The sequence below is a fragment of the Oncorhynchus tshawytscha genome, linkage group LG10 (genome assembly GCF_018296145.1).
Source record: "Oncorhynchus tshawytscha isolate Ot180627B linkage group LG10, Otsh_v2.0, whole genome shotgun sequence".
Taxonomy (NCBI): Eukaryota; Metazoa; Chordata; class Actinopteri; order Salmoniformes; family Salmonidae; genus Oncorhynchus; species Oncorhynchus tshawytscha.
In genome coordinates, this window is record NC_056438.1 from 22,540,696 (window position 1) to 22,556,377 (window position 15,682).

Below are 15,682 nucleotides of genomic sequence, written 5' to 3' on the forward strand. Positions count from 1 at the left end.
AAGAGTTTGTTCTTAACTGACTTGCCTAGTTAAATAAAGGTAAAATAAAATATCAGACCGCATATCACACGTGTTGCATTGAATAAAGAAAATATTTTTACTGCTCTAATTACGTTGGTAACCAGTTGATAATATAATGGGCTCCCGAGTGGCGCAGCGGTCTAAGGCACTGCATCTCAGTGCAAGAGGCGTCACTACAGTCCTTTGTTCGATTCCAGGCTGTATCACATCCGGCTGTGATTGGGAGTCCCATAGGGCGGTGCACAAATGGCCCAGCGTCGCCCGGGTAGGCCATCATTGTAAATACAAAAATGTTCTTAACTGACTTGCCTAGTTAAATAAAAAATATATATTATAATTCTAGCAATAAGGCACCTCAGGTGTTTGTGATATATGGCCAATATTCCACGGCTAAGGGCTGTGTCCAGGCACTCTGTGTTGTGTCATGCTTAAGAACAGCTCATAGCCATGGTATATTGTCCATATACCACACCCCCTAGGGCCTTGTTGCTTAACACTGGAATCCCCTAGTACTGGCCTTCATAAAATACAGACAAACCTTAGATAGCATCATGCCTTTGTACTGTACATGTGAGTGCACCTAAGGCTAAAGCTCAATAGCGTTTCTGTATGTCACTCATTTCGCAGGGCTTCAGTATAGGTTGTTAAACACTGAGTGTGGAAAAACATTAAGAAAACCTGCTCTTTCCATGACATAATGACCAGGTGATTCCAGGTGAAAGCTACGTTCCCTTATTGATGTCACTTTTAAAATCCACTTCACAATCAGTGTAGATGAATTAGAGGAGACAAGGATTTTTAAGCCTTGAGATAATTGCGATATGGATGTGTGCCATTCAGAGGGTGAATGGTCAAGACAAAATATTTAAGTACCTTTTGAACGGGGCATGGTAACTAGACACAACTCTGGTAAGCATTGGAGTCAACATGGGCCAGCATCCCTGTGGAAGGCTTTCGACACCTTGTAGAGTCCATGCCCTGACAAATTGAGGTTGTTCACTCGATGTACATTGCATTGGATTTTTCCCATTAAGAGCATTAAGGCTGTGGCCAAGCTGTTAGTGCCGCTGTCAAGGCCTCACCTGCTCTTAAGATGCTGGATGCTGCCCAGACACTTGAACTGTCCATTCACCATGATGGCCATGCGCGTGCATAGGGCCTCACACTCCTCCATGCTGTAAGAGACAAAGGGAGAGAGGTAGAGAGAGAGAGAAAGGTTCAATTGTAGTTATACTATATACTATACTATATATTATACTATAGGGCACAATTTTTCTACTCTACACAAACGCCAAAAGACTTGCAGAAACAAAACAAGTCAGTAAGAGTTTTTTTCTGGTTTGGTTGTTCTCCATCCCATGCTGCTTTATTCTATTGACACCCAATGTCCTTTCCGTACACACAGGGCTGACTAGTAACATGCCATATGTGACCCGTTTCAGGAAGCTAGGTGTATGTCGCATGTCACTACTTCACAGGAACGTCTTCTTTCAGTTTTATCATCAAAATACGTGTTTCGTTGTTGTTGGTAGAAATGCCTTCTGGAACATGTGACCTTTCATGTGCCTTAAGAACAAACTTGTATTCCATCTGTAAATACTAATACAATTGTTAAATTACAAGCCTAGTTGGTTTAGCCAGGAAAAGGAGGAACCTTCCTGCTAGCCACGATTGGCTGAGATATTGGATAGGCTGGACATGCCAGGAGATGAGTTTGGATTGGTCTGCCATGTCGCATACTTCTGTCTATAACGTGAGCTGCTCTCAGTATGTGTTGATAACCCTTTCTACTGCTGATTTAGCCATTGAGAACTACAAAAGTTTGCAACTTTTCTCAACATCTTTGATGCCCTGAATTTAGCAGGCGTTCTCGACAGATCAATTGGAAAAAGTTGCAGTGGGCTACTTTCTGCACACGCCACGGTCAGTGTGAACTGGAGTGACTTGACACAACGCTGGCCAAACGAGATGCAGCTACAAACCAAAATGGAGTTAAATGGTTCCCAGACTGCCATGAAGCTTTCATCCATGTATACGGGTAAGAGTCTAGCTACATATTCAGATACTATAGGTTTCTAATTTTGTCAGAACGTTGTTTTCATTGCAAGTTAAAGTGTACTGTTGCTGGCTCACTAGCTATCATTGTGTATGATCTGTGTAGTAATTTTATTCAAATCAGAAAACAATTTGCATTGCTATTTATAGCCTAATGTTAGCTAGCTACCATTGAACCTAATTGGTTAGCTCTAGCTACCTACAGACTCATACTATAGCTATGACTACCTATGTGAGAATGCTGTTCATCGACTACAGCTCGGCATTCAACACCATAGTACCCTCCAAGCTCGTCATCAAGCTCGAGACCCTGGGTCTCGACCCCGCCCTGTGCAACTGGGTACTGGACTTCCTGACGGGCCGCCCCCAGGTGGTGAGGGTAGGCAACAACATCTCCTCCCCGCTGATCCTCAACACTGGGGCCCCACAAGGGTGCGTTCTGAGCCCTCTCCTGTACTCCCTGTTCACCCACGACTGCGTGGCCACGCACGCCTCCAACTCAATCATCAAGTTTGCGGACGACACAACAGTGGTAGGCTTGATTACCAACAACGACGAGACGGCCTACAGGGAGGAGGTGAGGGCCCTCGGAGTGTGGTGTCAGGAAAATAACCTCACACTCAACGTCAACAAAACTAAGGAGATGATTGTGGACTTCAGGAAACAGCAGAGGGAACACCCCCATCCACATCGATGGAACAGTAGTGGAGAGGGTAGCAAGTTTTAAGTTCCTCGGCATACACATCACAGACAAACTGAATTGGTCCACTCACACAGACAGCATCGTGAGGAAGGCGCAGCAGCGCCTCTTCAACCTCAGGAGGCTGAAGAAATTCGGCTTGTCACCAAAAGCACTCACAAACTTCTACAGATGCACAATCGAGAGCATCCTGGCGGGCTGTATCACCGCCTGGTATGGCAACTGCACCGCCCTCAACCGTAAGGCTCTCCAGCGGGTAGTGAGGTCTGCACAACGCATCACCGGGGGCAAACTACCTGCCCTCCAGGACACCTACACCACCCGATGCTACAGGAAGGCCATAAAGATCATCAAGGACATCAACCACCCGAGCCACTGCCTGTTCACCCCGCTGTCATCCAGAAGGCGAGGTCAGTACAGGTGCATCAAAGCTGGGACCGAGAGACTGAAAAACAGCTTCTATCTCAAGGCCATCAGACTGTTAAACAGCCACCACTAACATTGAGTGGCTACTGCCAACACACTGTCAATGACACTGACTCTACTCCAGCCACTTTAATCATGGGAATTGATGGGAAATGATGTAAATATATCACTAGCCACTTTAAACAATGCTACCTTATATAATGTTACTTACCCTACATTATTCATCTCATATGCATACGTAGATACTGTACTCTATATCATCGACTGCATCCTTATGTAATACATGTATCACTAGCCACTTTAACTATGCCACTTGGTTTACATACTCATCTCATATGTATATACTGTACTCGATATCATCTACTGTATCTTGCCTATGCTGCTCTGTACCATCACTCATTCATATATCCTTATGTACATATTCTTTATCCCCTTACACTGTGTATAAGACAGTAGTTTTTCTTTGGAATTGTTAGTTAGATTACTTGTTCGTTATTACTGCATTGTCGGAACTAGAAGCACAAGCATTTCGCTACACTCGCATTAACATCTGCTAACCATGTGTATGTGACAAATAAAATTTGATTTGATTTGATTTGATTTGACAATCCATTTGTATTGGTAGTACTGTATTGGTAGTAGTATGAGTTGGGATCATGCCAGTTCAATGTTTTTGCTACCTAGCTACATGTCTAAAGAAAAGACTCCACTTCTCCAGTTGATTACATGAACTATCAAATTAGCCAGGTGTGTCTGGGGGTGATTACGGCCATCTAAAGTATTATGTGTATGTCTAGACAATAGTGACCCATCCACTTAGATAGATGTGGCTGGGGGGTGTTTCTAATATTTTTTTCACATAACTTATCAATTTAGACAAGTGTGTCTGGGTAAGCATCGTCTAATAATTAGAACATGTTTATATCTGGACACAGTTGTTGATGTTGCTACTATAATATGCAAGTAATAATTTCATTATGCCGTCAAAACCTTCTGCATCCTGTGCATGTGACAAATCAACTTAGAATGTATTTGATAATAGTGTGTGTTTACCAGAAGCGGCAATGTGAAGAACAACATGTCAGATTAAGATATAGGCCAAAGACTAGATAAAGTGTATTTTTACCAGGAGTTTTTCATAATTGTAGGCTACTAGTTTTACCACTTTTAGTCTTGAAATCTTTGTTTGTTTACTACACTACTCACTCTGTTCAGCACATGGCCTCATGTGAATCCTTAAAGAGATGGGTGGGGCTAAAGCTTAAGAGGGTGTGAACGATGCTGAATGGGTGTAGACAAAGAAGAGCTCTCCAGTAGGTACCAAAACATTCAAGGGCCATTTCCTCAAAAGTGGGGTTACGAGTTTATCAGCTTTCAATGTCTTATTGTTCCTCAAATGCAGTGTACCATCTCTGAGTCTCTACTTTTATCCAAGATAAAAAACACCGGTATAATGTTGCTATGTAGGACCGAATCCAGGTGGTGGGTCACACATACTGTTCCTGTAGGCTCATAGCAATGCCTAAGAACACTCCAAACAACTGAGTCATCCGTGGGAAAGTGTGTTTGAGAATGCTAACTTCCAAATCAAGGCCATATTGTATATATTTCCATGAAAGTTATCAGAATAAAGTCGACTCTATTCCACACAGTAAGAAAGATCTTATTGGAATACACTGCCCGTAAAATTCATGACCAATGTTCAAGTACTGTCTATTTCCTTCTTTGAAGAAAAAACAAGGCCTGTCTTTGAAATATGCATGCCGCATCCACATTCCAGCTTTGTGGTAAATACTGCAGCAAATGGACAACTTTCAGCTGAATAATTATTTTAGCTGGGATTCGCTTCACGCTGTTCGTTCGGAGGCGTGGGGGGAGGGGAGTGGGGGGCATGCGATGAGGGTCTAATTTTTCATGCCTGGTTCAGGTCCAGAGAGCAGGATGGTTGGCTCCCGGGCTCTGGTGATCATTTTAGGACATCTCCTTTGACAGCCCTAGGTTAATTAGGGGGAGCGGAGTCGAACATCTGTACATTTTTGTTTTGTGTTTCAGCTGCCATTCTGGATGCAGCCCGGTTCATTTCTTGCTGAGGCGGAGGCTTTGTATAGCTTTGCTGAGGGATGGAGCAATTAGTATTATGATCATGTAAAACCTGGCAAATGCGCCGCTTGACCAACAAAAGCACCTGGTTGCAATATGGACGATTGGACGCAACTGAGCTGTGTACCAGCTATCACTAATACAACAAATGTGCTTTGTTCTCAGAAAAATAACACAATATGGAATGGTGATAATGGATTCACGAACTAAACTGTACAACGTTTTTCCTATCACCCGCTTCCATAAGAAGTTAAAGATTTAAAAACAATATTGCAGTTTGGAGAGAGAACACAATGGAGTCATGAATAAACATGAGTGTAGTGAAGTACTATCCATCTCGTTGTTTGTTTTTAGTTCCTGGATTTCTTAGTTCGAGTTACAGTGTGTCATATTGGTAATTGCACCATTATCCACTCCACCTGGCCCATTCACTATAATTGTGTATACATACATTTGCACATATTAACTCTGAACTCAGCTCCAAGAGCTTAAAGGACCAACTTACAGGAAGTCGCAAATTAGAGTCACACTCCCAAATCTAACTTGAGAGGTGCCTTAAAACAGTAAGAGAACATACCTGTGTGATGTTAGGATGACTGAGCGTCCCTCTTTGATGACACTCAGGATGCAGTCCCACAGGAAGCGTCTGGCTTTGGGGTCCATCCCTGTTGTTGGCTCATCCTACAGTAACGGGACAAAAAGCGTTCCCTCAACGTTTGACCTCCATTATGTTTTATGTTATCCCAATGTTATAACATCATTTCACATCTCTACTCTTAATCTCCATTCAAATGATCTCAATCTTAATTAAATGTTCCAGATCCATAGACAGATGATCTAAGCTTAAAAGGATTGTCCATTAAAAAAAAATGTATTTGGGTATTTTGTTCATTAGTCCATTAGTACAATCCCCCAAAATATTCAAATATTTATTTTGAGTGAATTATCTCTTTAAATGCTAAATCTGTAATATTTTATTTTAGTCAATAGTGATTAATAATATAAAATTGATTCTTAATGGCATGGTAGGCTGTTGAAGTTACAGATTGGGCCTTTAACCCTCAGAATGTGTTCCTAAGGTCTCATATCCCTGTAGCCCCAAACTTTGACATCTCACAGCATTATGCTGCTGACACTAGACTGATATGCCCCTTCCAGTTGGAAGAGGACTACATTTAGACATGAAAGCACACTTAATGTTTCAAAGGCTTCTGCTACCAACACTAACCAGTGGAATCAAAGCAGTGTAGAGGAGCTTTGGAATTGGGGAGGCTACATGGGGAGAGCCGAGGGCATCAGGCACTTTCAGACCCAGCCAAACAAATTCCCAGGGGACTTCTCTCTTACAGACATTGTGAATGCAATATGCGCGGGCGCACACACTTTCTCATTCCCCATTCCCTTTCTCTCTCCCCGGGCTAGTCTGTCCATGGACGATTAGAGAGAGACAGGACTCAGTCCATTGCCTGTGCTCCAGCTTCGCTCCTACACTGCCAGAATCCCCCAAATCCCACCAGGGATCTCCATCACCATGCTGACGGTGTCCCTGTGCAAAGCCGACATGGCGGTGCCTTAAGGCAACCAAGCAAGACTCAGTGTTCTACCTGCCACACAAATGGAAACTCACGCTAACACTACATTATCCATCTGTCTCAAAGTTACGAGCCAGGTTTACCAAACAACTGCAAGTGAACTATCTGTCTGAATGAAAACTAGCTTCTGCACTGTGTTGGAATATGAAATAGAGGATCTTGTGTAGGTAGGTAAGCTACATGATGTACATACAGTACCAGTCAAAAGTTTGGACACACCTACGCATTCAAGGGTTTTTCTTTATTTGTACTATTTTCGACATTGCAGAATAATAGTGAAAACATCACAACTGTGAAATAACACATATGGAATCATGTAGTAACCAAAAAAGTGTTAAACAAATCAACATTTTTTTTTATTCTTCAAAGTAGCCACTCTTCGCCTTGATGACAGCTTTGCACACTCTTGGCATTCTCTCAACCAGCTTCATGAGGTAGTCAACTGGAATGCATTTCAATTAAGAGGTGTGCCTTGTTAAAAGTTAATTTGTGGAATTTCTTTCCTCTTAATGCGTTTGAGCCAATCAGTTGTGTTGTGACAAGGTAGGGGTGGTATACAGAAGATGGTCTTTTACCAAATAGAGCAAAGTCCATATTATGGCAAGAACAGCTCAAATAAGCAAAGAGAAACAACAGTGCATCATTACTTTAAGACATGAAGGTCAGTCAATACTGAACATTTCAAGAACTTTAATAGGGTTTTAAGTGCAGTCTCAAAAACCATTAAGCGCTATGATGAAACTGGCTCTCATGAAGACAGCCACAGGAAAGTAAGATGCAGAGTTACCTCTGCTGCAGAGGAGTTCATTAGCGTTACCAGCCTCAGATTGCAGCTCAAATAAATACTTCTCAGAGTTCAAATAACAGACATCTCAACATCAACTGTTCAGAGGAGACTGTATGAATCAGACCTTCGTGGTCGAATTACTGCAAAGAAACCACTACTAAAGGACAGAATAATAAGAGATTTGCTTAGGCCAAGAAACACAAGCAGTGATCATTAGACTGGCGGGAATCTGTCCTTTGGTCCAAATTTGAGATGTTTGTTCCAACCGCTGTGTCTTGTGAGATGCAGAGTAGGTGAACAGATGATCTCCACAAGTGTAGTTCCCACCGTGAAGCATGGAGGAGGAGGTGTAATGGTGTGGGGTGCTTGCTGGTGACACTGTCTGGGATTTATTTAGAATTCAAGGCACACTTAACCAGCATGGCTACTACAGCATTCTGCAGAGATACGCCATCCGATCAGGTTTGTGCTCATTTGTTTTTCAACAGGACAATGACCCAAAACACACCTCCAGGTTGTGTAAGGGCTATTTGACTAAGAAGGAGAGTAAAGGAGTGCTGCATCAGATGACCTGGCCTCCACAATCCCCTGACCTCAACCCAATTGAGATGATTTGGGATGAGTTGGAATGCAGAGTGAAGGAAGAGCAGCCAACAAGAGCTCAGCATATGTGGGAACTCCTTCAAGACTGTTGGAAAAGCATTCCTCTTGAAACTGGTTGAAAGTATGGGAAGAGTGTGCAAAGCTGTCATCCAGTCAAAGGGTGGCTACTTCAAAGAATATAAAATATCTTTGATTTATTTAACACTTTTTTGGTTTACTACATGATTCCATATGTGTTATTTGCTAAATACGGCTGCTAGAATCCTGACTAGAACCAAAAGATGTGATCATACTACTCCAGTGCTAGCCTCCCTACACTGGCTTCATGTTAAGGCAAGGGCTGATTTCAAGGTTTTACTGCTAACCAACAAAGCATTACATGGGCTTGCTCCTACCTAGCTTTCTGATTTGGTCATGCCGTATATACCTACACGTACGCTATGGTCACAAGACACAGGCCTCCTAATTGTCCCTAGAATTTCTAAGCAAACAGCTGGAGGCAGGGCTATCTCCTATAGAGCTCCATTTTTATGGAATGGTCTGCCTACCCATGTGAGAGACGCAGACTCGGTCTCAACCTTTAAGTCTTTACTGAAGACTCGCCTCTACACTGGGTCATATATTTGAGTGTAGTCAAGCCCAGGAGTGTGAAGGTGAACGGAAAGGCTCTGGAGCAACGAACCGCCCTTGCTGTCTCTGCCTGGCCGGTTCCCCTCTCTCCACTGGGATTCTCTGCCTCTAACCCTATTACAGGGACTGAGTCACTGGCTTACTGGTGCTCTTCCATGCCGTCCCTAGGAGGGGTGCGTCACTTGAGTGGGTTGAGTCACTGACGTGATCTTCCCGTCTGGGTTTGCGCTCCCCCTTGGGTTTGCCGTGGCGGAGATCTTTGTGGGCTATACTCGGCCTTGTCTCTGGATGGTATGTTGGTGGTTGAAGATATCCCTCCAGTGGTGTGGGGGCTGTGCTTTGGCAAAGTGGGTGGGGTTATATCATGCCTGTTTGGCCCTGTCCGGGGGTATCATCGGATGGGGCCACAGTGTCTCCTGACCCCTCCTGTCTCAGCCTCCAGTATTTATGCTGCAGTAGTTTGTGTCGGGGGGCTAGGGTCAGTCTGTTATATCTGGAGTACTTCTCCTGTCTTATCCGGTGTCCTGTGTGAATTTAAGTATGCTCTCTCTAATTCTCTCTTTCTTTCTCTCTCTCGGAGGACCAGAGCCCTAGGACCATGCCTCAGGACTACCTAGCATGATGACTCCTTGCTGTCCCCAGTCCACCTGGCTGTGCTGCTGCTCCAGTTTCAACTGTTCTGCCTGCGGCTATGGAACCCTGACCTGTTCACCGGACGTGCTACCTGTCCCAGACATGCTGTTTTCAACTCTCTAGAGACAGCAGGAGTGGTAGAGCTACTCTTAATGATCGGCTATGAAAAGCCAACTTACATTTATTCCTGAGGTGCTGACTTGCTGCACCCTCGACAACTACTGTGATTATTATTATTTGTCCATGCTGGTCATTTATGAACATTTGACATTTTTCCTAGCCACCGTGCTTCTACACCTGCATTGCTTGCTGTTTGGGGTTTTAGGCTGGGTTTCTGTACAGCACTTTGAGACATCAGCTGATGTAAGAAGGGCTATATAAATACATTTCATTTTTCATAGTTTTGATGTCTTCACTATTATTCTACAATGTAGAAAATCATACAAACAAAGAAAAACCCTGGAATGAGAAGGTGTGTCCAAACGTTTGACTGGTACTGCACATGTAACATTAAACAGCATTACAAGGGATCTGAAGGATTTCCTATGTCATGACTGACTGTCTTGCTGAATTCATGAATTAATTAATGGGTGGGTAGGATGGATGGATGGATGAATGAATTACTTAATACTTTAGTGGTATAATAGTAAACATTACATTTGCCTAATCAGGCGTGTGGGTGCAATATTTTAGTGATCGTATTTTCATGGAATCAGTAAGATTTTGAAGTGACTTGGCAGGTCCCAAAGTTGGTCCCTCCTAATGAGGCTGTGCCATTATAATACTTTTTCAACCCTCTCCATGGCCAGCCTGCTTTACAAAGTCAGTTAATTAAGGAACACACTTTGATTAAGATGCCATTTTCTTTCCGTGAGAAACGCTTAGCTAGCATATAGCCACCGACTCTCCCTGTTCAAACCAATCCCAGTATAAGGCTTTAATTCCTGCAAACAGCGTTACGTACACTTTAAATTTCCAAACGAGATTAGGTGGACTCTGAAAAATTAATTATAACGTGACCGGATGGCGATGCGACTGAAATACAGCCCCTTTTTTTCCCTCTACTAGTAATTGACTTATAATCCCCAAGGAAATTCATTAACAATTTCTAAGTTGAATCCAGGATTTGTTATGTTGTCAAGCAGGCATACATCCTCTAATTGGTTCTCTCTCCTCTTCGCTGTACAAGGAACCAAAGTGGAATCCAATCTAGTGTTAGTTGGCTAAAGCATTTTGGATTTATATCAAAAGTGATATTCTTGCACCCCGAAAAAAAGATGAAGAAAATGTTGAATACTTTTTTCTGCCCTCACTGAAAGCTTAATCACTGCTCAGGACAGAACTTCGGCAATATAAATTGAACCATAATATTGGATGTGATCTGTAAAATATCTTAATAAAGTGTAAATACAGCTAGTAGGCGTTTATCATAGACCCATATCAATAGTGTTATATCAATGATCTCAAAAGGTGTTCATAACATTGTCATAAGGCAATAATAAGGCTGTCATCTTACCAGGAAGACCACAGGAGGACAGCCAATCAAAGCCATGGCGGTGGAGAGCTTGCGTTTGTTCCCTCCACTGTAGGTACCGGCTGACTTGTTGGAGTATTTGACCAGGCCTAGCTTCTGGATGCCCCACTCTGCCACCTAATAACAAAAACACAACACGAGAAAACATTTAAATATATAATTACAAATTGTATTTCTGTGACAGTAGCACAACAATCCACTTTGGTTTGGGCTGTCTAATGCTGGCATTCTGCGCTCTCACCCTCCCTCTCTTCCTTTCCCCTGGCATGAGACATATGCATGATGGTTGGCATCGCCACAGGACCTTTTTCAAGGCTGATATGCTGCACTGTGGGTTTCTGGGCCACATCACAAGCTAAGAAATAGTACTAGCCAGCAGGAACTTATCCAGTATTCATCCCCCTAGCGATTCTCCAATCCCTATCCTCAGGTACCCCCAACCAAATGTATTGTATGCGGGCATGTTTTCATTCCAACCATCCAGACATTCATTTACTCCCTATATTGACATGTTGGTGGACTAATGATGTGGAAATGACACCAGCTCCCCGGGGCTCTCCCTGGAGCCAAAATGGCCACCACAAAGCAAAACTCAGCAGACCCAACGGAACAGAGACCAGAGAAACTGGGTCCCTTGGCCTAGTAGTGTGAGATCAAAGGCCTGGGCGCCTGGGCCTGAGGCTGAGGCCACTGGCAAGTTGACCAGCCAACTTTCTTTTGATCTTATTGTTGCTGAGGGGGCTGTGGAGAAACTGGGGGCCCATGGTGAGGCGGCCCCACTGCTAGGCATGCTGGTGAATAATGTAAAGGAATTACCCGTGGCCAGCTCCTCTAACCAGAACCTTATGTATTACATAGGTCATCGACTTCAGAAGTTATTCATCACTTTGACCAAGCGCAGTGTGCTGTCTATGTCTGCACTTTCTTTTACGGTTGGAAGTGCAGGTATTGTATGGGGGGGAAGAAATGTCTGAAAGGATATGAAGTTCTTTGTTCTCGTCCGTCATCATGACAACTGTATACCTTAGGAATCAAATGGTGTTGCCTGGTACAAGAACAGGAAATTACATCATTCAGGTCAGACAAGGGGAAATGTTACCATGGGGACTTCTTTCTCCGGTACGCCTCGTAGTCTGGCGTAGAACTCCAGGTGCTCTCGTCCGGTGAGAAGGTCGTTGAGGGCGTCAAACTGCGGGCAGTAGCCCATGTTCTGGTGAACGTCCCTCATCTCTGTCCGTACGCTGAGAGGAGCATCATGGAACATATACTCAGACACATACGGTAATGATTAGGATAACTCGACAGCATCATCGACATTATCAACAATAACACCATTTTCATGATGAAGATAATGATAATGAAGATGAGTGATCCAACTGTGTCGTCACCATCATCCCTATACAGTAGGTACCGTCTTACATCCACCGATTCAAATAATCTTTTCAAAAACTCAACACTTTGGTAATACTGTCGTTTTCAGAGAGAAAATATTACCATTATACTACATTTACATTTTGGAAATCAATTTGGTTTTCTGGAGGTCAAAGACGTACAGTGTGTATGACAAGTGCTCTGTATAGTGTATCTCACAGAGGCTGCGTGAAAAGAAAAGGACCTCACGGAACACGTTGATCCATTACCAGAATAAATATCACCACTTGGTTAAGAAAACTCTCCGCTTTCCACACGTTGTCTGGAGCCAAACATGAGGAACAACACAGAAGTTTAATTTGTATTATGTATGCTTGGGCCCAGGTGACTTTTTTCGACAAACAATATATGTAATGGAAAATGAACAGTGCTTTGGGGCATATCGTTGCTCGTCATCTGTAGTCTCAAAGAAGAAGAAAAAAGGCAGCTAAACTTACATATTGCAAAGGAATGCTTCCTGTCGAAAAACAGGTTTTCGTTAATCTGCCTCACACAATATGTAAAACTATAGCTGGAGCATGACAATTTGGATATCGGTTGGAGGAGGGAGGGACTGAAAAAAATGCTGTACTAAGCTCTGCAGTGGGCCGGTAGGAAGTAATCGCTCACGGGGTGGAGGTTATTTGCTGCGGGCTTTACAAGTGGAAACAGACAATCAACAAATGTAAGATTTGAGGGTTCAACGGAAACTCTTTTATTTGGAGAGAAAATGAGGTTTTCCCTCTATTTGTTGTTCCACACTGCTTAAAGAGTCACTCTCTCATCCTACCAGGAACGTAATGAGGCGAAAACAGAGGGTGGTCGTACTTCTGTTTTTCTTTCCCTGAAGGTCCAAGAGATCACCGCTGGCAACATTAATCAACATTAACGTTGGCGTGTTTTGCGCCATCTCTTTGTTGAACACAAAGGAAATGATCCGTTTTTATAAATGAATAACTATGGCAACACAACTGGTGACGCAAACCAGTGGAGACCGCAGTGAACTAGTATCCATCCACCGATTGCCTTACATCGTTTCCATAGAGATGATTACTTCATACGGAGAAGAGGGAGATGTTCTTTTGCTCTAAATATGAAAGAACACGCCCCTTTTTGAGTGTACAAGGCATTTTTTTTGTTTATTTGTGTGTGTGTGTGTGTGTGTGTGTGTGTGTGTGTATGTGTGTGTGTGTATATACAGTGTATGTGTGCCCCTGAGCCTCTGTGTGTGTGTGCGTCTGAGTCTCTGTGTGTGGCAGGAGGGACAGAAAACAAGAGTGGGAGTGAGGGAGAGGGAAAGAGAGAGGGTGTGCAACAGAATGAAATATGTGAGAGATGGAGAGTGGAAGAGAGAGAATGGGGAATGTGCGAGACAGCACGTTGAAAAAATGAACAAGGACATGAGAGGACTGGAGTTGAAACGGACGAGAAAACAGAATGTACAAGAGAGGTCGAGACGTCCAGAGGGAGAGAGAGGAAGAGGGAGAGAGCAAAACCCAAAGTGAGTGAGAGCAAAAGTTGCTGAGAAAGAGTAGGACTGTGTCCCAAATGGCAGCCTATTTACTGCATAGTGCACTCATTTTGACGAGAGCCCTATGGGTCCTGTTCAAAAGTAGTGCACTATATCGGAATAGGGTGCCATTTGGAATGGGCCAGCCAATGGAAACTAGGAAAGTTAACAAAACTCCCTTAGCTCTATCCCATAAATGCGCTGCATGGTCATTCCGACATCTGCAGTGGCCGTAGAGCATTTACGGTGATACGGCCCCTGCAGAAGTCCGGGCATTCATGCTTCTTGCACTTGGCAGAACAGCACAGAGCTGATGTGAAGGAAGTCATGTCTATACAGGACCTCCCGCCCCCACCTCCCGTCAACCAATCATGTCAATGTGGAGCTATATGGAGGCATCTGCATTGTTAAAAATGTAAAAGGCGCTCAATTTGTGTGTGGGTGTGTGTGTGCTATCAGCCAGTGGCTCCTCCTCACCTGTATCCGTTTAGGAAGGCCTCCCCTCCGGAGATGGAGATGTCCCCCGTCAGCATCTTGAAGGTGGTGGTTTTTCCTGCCCCGTTAATCCCCCAAAGTCCAAAGCACTACACACACACACACACACACACACACACACACACACACACACACACACAGACACACAGAGAGTGGAGCTCTCATCAACAACAAACATTGGAGGAAGAGATCCCAGACTTCCAATAGAGCATCTCATTATGTAACAAAAACCATTGGACGAAGATGATTCAAAGAATAAGATGCTCTACTCTACCGTAACCCTTTGAGGTAAAGGTATTGGTTGTTGATAATGTAGTGTGAATCATTTCCTGACAGATCCAATAAATGGATTCAGTCATTCAACATACATGATTGGAATAGCACTTTTGGTACTGGCCTGTTGATTTACTTAATATAATCGTATTGTTTGTGCTGTAGGAACTGTGTGTCGTAAGAGGCAGTGCCTGCATCACCGTGTCAATATTATCTGAGTTATCCACACAATGAAACAAAACAAATTGACAGGAATTTATGTACACAATTACATATGGCCGTTCAGTGTCAACATTGAGTGTCTTACATTAGGAATACCACTCATACATTCAACTGACCACACGCGACACACACACAAACACATTAAGATGCAAAACACACCACTCACCTCAACCCCCCTACAGCCACCCCCCCACATACAAACACACCAGAGCATTCTGAACACCATTCCCCCTTCTTTCCCTAACCACTTATCATAACACTTCTTCCTCTTCTTCTCTCTCTGACAGAGACTTCTTCTTCTTCTCTCTCTGACAGAGCCCTCTTCTTTTCCTTCTCTGACAGAGCCCTCTTCTTTTCCTTCTCTGACAGAGCCCTCTTCTTTTCCTTCTCTGACAGAGCCCTCTTCTTCATCTCTCTCTGGCAGAGCCCTCTTCTTTTCCTTCTCTGACAGAGCCCTCTTCTTTTCCTTCTCTGACAGAGCCCTCTTCTTTTCCTTCTCTGACAGAGCCCTCTTCTTTTCCTTCTCTGACAGAGCCCTCTTCTTCTTCTTCTCTGACAGAGCCCTCTTCTTCTTCTCTCTCGGACAGAGCTCTCTTCTACTTTTCTCACTGACAGAGCTCTCTTCTTTTCTCACTGACAGAGCTCTATTCTTCTTTTCTCACTGACAGAGCTCTCTTCTTTTCTCACTGAC

The 15,682-nt window shown here is 43.6% G+C and overlaps 1 protein-coding gene across 3 annotated transcripts in view; it reads right to left on the bottom strand.

Moving 5' to 3' along the window:
• LOC112259966 (phospholipid-transporting ATPase ABCA1) overlaps positions 1 to 15,682 on the bottom strand; it is a 247,860-nt gene that overhangs the window by 26,954 nt on the left and 205,224 nt on the right. For all 3 annotated transcript variants that reach the window (XM_042328357.1, XM_024434680.2, XM_024434681.2), the window contains exons 44-48: positions 14,479 to 14,585; positions 12,181 to 12,322; positions 11,064 to 11,198; positions 5,880 to 5,983; positions 1,104 to 1,196 (exon numbers count right to left, since the gene is read on the bottom strand). In XM_042328357.1, the coding sequence (XP_042184291.1) occupies positions 1,104 to 1,196; positions 5,880 to 5,983; positions 11,064 to 11,198; positions 12,181 to 12,322; positions 14,479 to 14,585 (581 nt within the window). The remainder of the gene's footprint in view (positions 1 to 1,103; positions 1,197 to 5,879; positions 5,984 to 11,063; positions 11,199 to 12,180; positions 12,323 to 14,478; positions 14,586 to 15,682) is intronic.